Raw genomic sequence first — 7,674 nt, forward strand, 5'->3', positions numbered from 1 at the left:
CAAAAATTTTAGAGTAATTTTTAAGTATATTAATTTTTTTTTTTTTAATTTCAAAGTTGGTATGAAATTCCGAAATTTTTGACAAGCAAACAATGACAGCTGGGACTCCAAAAAACCTATAATATACAAACTTACCCACATATTTCATCAATAAAACTTGAAGATTTTGAACATAAGAAAAGGTTGAGATTGATCATGTGTTTTGTCTTGAATTTTAGGATATTTTAGTCTATTCGAATATAAACTATGGATTTTCCTAATGGGGTAAAAAAGCATAGAGTGGTTCTCAAATGTTATATCCAATTTCTTAGCTTCCCTTTCTATAAGCACCTCAGGTGCAATACTCATAGAATAAAAACCTGATATAGCTTTTGGTATATCACTGTTACAAACACTATTAAACAAACTCCAACCATAGTTCAAAACACAAAAATTCATACCATTTAGACCCCAGTCACATTGTATAATGAGCTCTAAGTTATAGTAGTAGTCTAAGGTAAAATAAAATAAAAAAAATTTAATATTTGATTGGACTTTTAATGCTTTGACTACCAAAATATTTGAGAAAGTTAATATATTAGCCCAATCAGCCCACCAATATTAGGAGAATAACTCAAATTTGAATAAATTAAGGGAATAACCCAAGTGATACTAAATTACTCTTGTATATAACAAAACAAAATTCAATCAGTCTTCCAAAATTGCATCGACAGAAATTCCCCAAACCTAAACTCGCCGATCCACTTCACGCCGTCGCGTCATCGTCGATCGTCATCCATCGTCATTGCTGATCAACCAGCGCCTCTCTCTCGTTCGTCGTCCATCGTCGTGCAGATCATCCCACAGATCAAACACTATTAAACAAACTCCAACCATAGTTCAAAACACAAAAATTCATACCATTTAGACCCCAGTCACATTGTATAATGAGCTCTAAGTTATAGTAGTAGTCTAAGGTAAAATAAAATAAAAAAAATTTAATATTTGATTGGACTTTTAATGCTTTGACTACCAAAATATTTGAGAAAGTGAATATATTAGCCCAATCAGCCCACCAATATTAGGAGAATAACTCAAATTTGAATAAATTAAGGGAATAACCCAAGTGATACTAAATTACTCTTGTATATAACAAAACAAAATTCAATCAGTCTTCCAAAATTGCATCGACAGAAATTCCCCAAACCTAAACTCGCCGATCCACTTCACGCCGTCGCGTCATCGTCGATCGTCATCCATCATCATTGCTGATCAACCAGCGCCTCTCTCTCGTTCGTCGTCCATCGTCGTGCAGATCATCCCACAGATCAACAAGCTTGAGATCGCCATCACAACAATTAACGTAAGATTGGAGTACATTAAACTCTTCGTCTCTCTGTGTTTGTGATTGTGTTTGTGTTCGCGTTTGTGCATGATCAGTTGATTACATTAAGTAAAGCAAATCCATAACTCAAAGGATTCTGTTAATTAATTAACTCATCTAGTTAATTAATTAACCTAATGCAAGCATTCGGTTCATTACATTAAGCACACATTAAGCAAAGCAAATTCATAACACAAGCATTCAGTTTATTCATTAACCTATTCAGTTAATTAATTTACCAAATGCAAGCATTCAGTTCACTACGTTAAGCTAAGCAATTCCATAACTAAAAGCATTCAGTTTATTCATTAACCTATTCAGTTAATTAATTTACCTAATGCAAGCATTCAGTTTCATTACATTAATTTACCAAGACAAACGATGTTGCGGTGATGATGATGATCGTAAAAGCTGGTTTGATTGTTGAATTTTGGACAGAGAATGATGGCCCAAGCTTGTTTGAGCGTGAATTTGTTTGTTCTGTGAATATTATGAGCGAATGTATATTATAAGCGAATGGTATAATTATCTACTAAGAAAAAATGGGCTATTTCCTTAATTAAATGAAATTTGGGTTATTCCCCTAATAAGAAGTGTAAGGTGGGATAGTGACAACAAATTTCACAAAATATTTTGTAGTACTTTTATTGGTTTTGATAATATAATCATAAAGAAAAGTTTTTGTTTGAAATTTGGTGTTAATCGGTGCTAAAATTCCAGGAGATACTCTTCCTAGCAAGTCTCAACTCTAGGAGTCCACCCCCACTTTTTTTTTTTTAATAGTACGAATTTTCCATTAAAATTGGGTAAAAAAACCCATCAATACAGGAGAATAACACCATAGTACATGGATTACCAAGACCTAAGTCGAGGTGAATCTAACACTAAATTCCGGTAAAAGTACGATATGTGCAAACTTCCGACAACGGGAAGAATTACAAGCACCAATAGAGCACACAAGAGGCTCGTTAAAAAACCCAAAGATTGGCGATGGAAAAATCCAACCAAACTCGATCAGATAACCACGAATAGGGTGGTTCTTCAACCTGCATAGATTAAAACCTAACAGGAAATCCACATCGGGATAGTGGACGACGGCTAATCCGCCCCCAAAACAAACCAAACCAGACAAAATGCTGTAACAAAATAAACGAGTCTCAAATATTTTTAAAGCAAAAAAAATCAATATAAAATTTAAAACCGCCACCAGAGATCGATGGCCTACACCGAAGAGCCTCGCTTCACCGTCCCCGTTGCCGAGGAACCACGCCACTGCATCGTCGGGACCACGCCGCAGAAACTCCGTCGCCGAGGAGCCACTCCACAACGTTGTAGCCGATGAGCCATACCGCTCTGTCCCCTTCGACGTGAACCTTCGTTGCGCAGAAACCGTCGTCGAGGAACCGCGCCGCACCGTCACCGGCTCCGGGGAGGCACGCCACAGCTCCGTCACCGAGGATCGTCGCCGCACCGACTCCGGGGAGACACACCGCAGCTCTGTCACCGAGGAATGTCGCCGCACCGACTCCTGGGAGACACGCTACAGCTCCGTCACCGATTGTCGCCACACCGACTCCGGGGAGACACCCCGCTCCTCCGCCGCCAACGTGCAGCATCGCTCCTCCATCCCAAGCGTGAAACGATGCACCGCCGTCGTCAACGAGAAGCACCTCGGTTTCATCTGCGATGTGCAAAGCCACACAACCGCCGACGAGTAGCGCCACACCATGAACGCCAACAACCCACCACGCATGGGCGCCGCCGGCCATGGCATCGCCACCGAGGATCCGCGATCGACGACGCCTCGCCAAGCCCCCGCCGCCTCTCCTCTGTCAAGCGTCGATAGGTCTCTCTCACACCGGTGGCGTTTCATTATTTATATCTCCACCCCCAGAGCCGAAGGCACTACGGCGAGCGGCAGAGGCCACTGCCCGTACCTAGCCCCAGGGGAAGAGTGGCGGCTACTGTGTTTTCCTTTGAAACCCTAGAGAGGAAACGAGATGAGAGAGAAACTAGCGTGTTCTAATGCATTGTTAGGAGTCCACCCACACTTAAATAAACCAAAAGATTTAGCAGCACACGGAATCATATCAAAGAGGGGCATTTGCTCCAAATCGTCATCCTCCAACGCTGCACATTTTGGAATTTCGCAACAAGCACTGCCAAACACACCCAAAATTAACTCTGCTTCTACCGTCGAGTTTGCTCTAACAAATAATTTGCAGAAAAATGGCCTTACATACAAGCTATTTTTTAAATATTGTTAAGCCGAATAAATAAGCAAATGTTGTCTTGTTCTTGTTTACACAGTATCTAACCAGCCATCAATTTGTTGAGAACGGCCTGTCATACAAACAAACAAACAAAGATATATCAGAAACGCAACCAAATCCAAGACAAGATTTGGTAAACTATTATACAAGTGGTAATTTTCTAAACAAAATAATCATCACAATGTGGATTGTCCAACATTCTTTTCATATTCTCTTCTTTATGAAATCCAAATCTATAAATTACATATATATATATATATATATATATATATATATATATATATATATATAATTGTTGAGTAAGAATGTATGACTAAATAGAATCTTCGTAAAAAAATATCGACTCATTTAACTTTTATTTAGTGTTTTAAAGACAGTATATGGTTTAATCAGATTATTTTATATAAATATAGCAAGCTATTTCAGTTGGAAATCATATTTGATAGATTTCATTAAAAGCTAAATTTTGATAAAAACGACCAAAATGCTATGAAATCGTCAGCTTAAGGACCATTCTGATTGAAAAATTAGGACCAATATGCGACTTGCATAATAATTCAGGGACTATTTTCACGCAAAATATAAAAAAGAGAGATTGAATTTACCGGACAAGATCGGTAGGATTTCAATCCCTGGTGTAACTCATGGAACGACACCAAAAGCTTAACTGGTCGGAACTCGATCGACTGATTGCTCCCTCTTGTGTCCGCAAAACTGACCAATTCCCGTTGTAAAAGGTGCTCAAAAGCCTGTACAAAGTCAATACAGAAATTAGTGTTTGAAAAACAAGTGAAGAAGGTTTTCCGGTTATACATACATACCCGTAAGCATATGTTTCGGGCATAGTAATCGGATGTACGGAATGAATCGTGAATGATTTTGTACTCTTTGGCATGCGAGCAAATCGACCATTTATTAGAATAGAAAAACAAATATATACACGTTCTTCAAGCTCGGCTTTTTACCTTTCATCACAGAATTGAAGTTATAGGAGCTTTTCTCTTTGATCTCCAACCTCTTCATGCATACCAGAATGTAGAGTTCCAATATGGAGCAATCTGTTTAGCCCCCAAAAAATATAACTCTGAGATTCGTAGCAGCAATGGCTCTAAAGAGAGTGAAAATAGCTGTGGATTCGAGTCATTACCTTTTATGCATTCCATCTTTGGATGCCTTCGGATATTCGACGCCGCTGATTCGAAACACTTCAACGATAAAAATCCGGTTTCAAAGTCCATGTTGGAAACAGCACGGAATCTAGTACATCATCATCATTACAAAAGAACGGTGAGCCTAATTGATGACAAACTAAAGAATGTGTCTAAACTTTTTACAGTGCAAAAAAATAATAAAAATTAAAACTAAAAATTAGCAACTTACAGAAACTTCAATAAATGGTCGACGCAGGAATCTCCGTCCATATGGGCATTGATAACTTCTTTCAATTTGTCGTCTGCAAAAATGCTCTGTAAATAAGTGAAGGATTTCAATTGTGAACAGCTCATATATAATTATCTCTGTGGCCAGGGACGGAGCTAGACTCCAAACTTAGAGGGGGCCTAAAGTGAAGAAAAAAAAAAGATTCAGAGGAGGCTAATTTGTAAATTTTCAGGGTAAACATAAAAGAAGAATAAAATTAAATTTGGGTAAGAAGTGTAAAAACAAATTGAGGGGGGCGGCTTAAGCCCCTAGTGGGCCTTTAGCTGGCTCCATCCCTGTCTGTGGCCATGATCCATATAGGAAATTCAAGCTATCCCATTTTTTTTCATCACTATTTGGCCTTTTTGGTACCGAAGAAAGCTATATCAATGAGATGGTACAAGTCTAAGTTGACGAAAAGGATACTCGTAGCCTTGTGTTGAACTCAACAGCGTACTCCTGAGGAAGGGTTGAATCTGTTGGCAATATCAAAACATGCTCCAATAACCTGCACCACTAGAACTCAAGGCAATTAAAACAAAAACAACAGCAAAAGAAAATTATGGGCGTGATCACTCAGTGTACTTATTTAATTTAAGTCAGACGAGAATTTTTTTTACCTCTGCAACTGGTCTTCAATGGGAGGAAGGAACAGTAGTTTTCTATGAGAAAAACGAGATCTTACTCTTTTTTCGAGAAGCTGATCTGCGTCCTACGTGGTTTTCAAAGTAGAAAGATAAATATAAGCTTGCAAAGTAGATCTAATTCTCAAAATGAATCTGTATCTATCATATCTTATAACTCTTCAATGGATTTATCTATAAAAAGAAAATATGCTAATTACCAACTTGCTGCCTCGGGAAAATGGATTTCTTTTTTATTCTTCAGGACATGTATTGAAAATGCGTATAAACTTGTCTAGCAAATAAAGTTGAGGGGGACATACCAATCGACAACTCACACCAATAACAATTGCTTGGGATGTTACTGATTGCATCGCATCCAGCAAACTATAGAGTAATCTTTGTTTTCCCTGAAAAGATCCCGAGATTCAAAGTAGGATTAAAATGTTGCAGTTTTAACAGAAACAAAAAACAATTACTAGATAGTTTTTTTTTCCTTAAATGCACTCGAATTCTATTGAATACAGAATATTAAGACGTTCTGTTGCCTAATCAGATATGCTAAAACAACTTTTCTGAATGATACATTATCTTCTTGTTGTTGACAACTTTTATTTTTCTTCTTTTAAATTGATGGAGGTTTTATTCTGAGGCTTGTAGTTTATGACAACTGTCTTAATCCATATCACAAACATTTTTTTTTTTTTGCCTAGAATCCAGATTGCAGAGTTTTTAAACAAATAATTTTGGAAATGTAAAAAGGAATTCGAACCGTACCTGAGCGAATAGGTCAAACTCATCCAATACGAAAATAATCGTTTTATGAGCTAATCCACATTCCCTAGCGAAAAAATAAATAATAACAATAATAATAATGATAACAATAATAATTTTTAGCATCCATTCTTCATAAACGAAATGACAAGTGGTTTTGTTTAGATATAGTCATCCTCACCTCAGCATGGCTATCACAAACTGAGAATTATCATCAAATGATGCCTGCGAAATTTATTTGGAAAAAATAAATACAGAAAATAAATTATACATGAAGAGACTAGAGATATTGAAGAGCTCATAGTACTCTCAATACTAATACACAAAAGAAATTTACATTACCATTTTCGAGAACAACAACTGATGCTCAGCACATAACTGTCTAGCAATTTCCTGAATAATGAAGAGCCACGTTAAGAAAACAATAAATTGGACAAAACAATAATATATCCCCCGGAAGAATCCACTGAAAATAAAAGAACACATTCGAATCAAAGCTCAGAAAATGGAGCTTGATTATGACTGAAAAAGCCCAACCTTCAATGCGCAATTGTCATCGCTGTGCAAAAGTCCACTCAGCTTGATCTGAAACACAAATCGAAACGAAAAATGTGTTTTTATTTCTGAGATTTTTTTTCTTTTTTAGATTATGTTTTACGAAATATTTTGTAAGATCATGTCACTGATTATTACATACCAATGAGACCATATCAGGGAATTCTAGCAACAAGTCCTTGATAACAAGCTCCAAAACCTAATCCAAATTGTTCAAAAACAAACATAACGCGAATAACATCCCCAAAGTATCGAAAGACTACGTAATCATCCTTGAAAAAAATCTCACCGCAAGTTTGCCAGAACCTCGAGGGCCTAAAAGCAAGACGGAATTGTTGCAAGCCTCGGTGATCGAACTCGATATGATAAATTTCAACTTCCTGCCAAATAGGGAGGAAAAAAAAAGACATGAAAATCAAAATTCTCAACTGGATCGAGCTCATTCCAGTTCCGATATACAGGGAACGGTTTACATTTTTTTCCTCAGGAACTAAACAGAGAAAGGATAAACCTGTAGTTGGAGTCGGGAGATTCAGAGAAATGTTTGAAGATGAAATCATGATCGCAGAGTCGGCTTCTGAGAATAGTCAGCGCTTTCTCTGCATGATTTCCTCGTCCCATTGATGCGTTGCTTCACACGGACAGCGAGGGCAAGACTGGTCTGGCA

The 7,674-nt window shown here is 37.5% G+C and overlaps 1 protein-coding gene across 1 annotated transcript; it reads right to left on the minus strand.

Annotated features, from left to right (window-relative positions):
- Positions 1 to 3,424: 3,424 nt before the first annotated feature.
- On the minus strand, positions 3,425 to 7,674 carry ORC4 (origin recognition complex subunit 4). The gene is made up of 16 exons (XM_089603357.1): positions 7,519 to 7,674; positions 7,297 to 7,387; positions 7,150 to 7,206; positions 6,990 to 7,037; positions 6,795 to 6,845; positions 6,634 to 6,677; positions 6,456 to 6,519; positions 6,002 to 6,088; positions 5,676 to 5,767; positions 5,482 to 5,563; positions 5,017 to 5,102; positions 4,784 to 4,893; positions 4,602 to 4,694; positions 4,458 to 4,522; positions 4,242 to 4,385; positions 3,425 to 3,706 (listed from the first exon to the last, which is right to left on the minus strand). The coding sequence occupies exons 1-16, from the start codon at positions 7,626 to 7,628 to the stop codon at positions 3,677 to 3,679; spliced, it is 1,254 nt and encodes a 417-aa protein (XP_089459483.1). The 5' UTR covers positions 7,629 to 7,674; the 3' UTR covers positions 3,425 to 3,676.

Source organism: Urtica dioica, chromosome 12, assembly GCF_054948205.1.
Source record: "Urtica dioica subsp. dioica isolate 48M chromosome 12, U.dioica_male_clone48M_v1_H2, whole genome shotgun sequence".
NCBI lineage: Eukaryota > Viridiplantae > Streptophyta > Magnoliopsida > Rosales > Urticaceae > Urtica > Urtica dioica.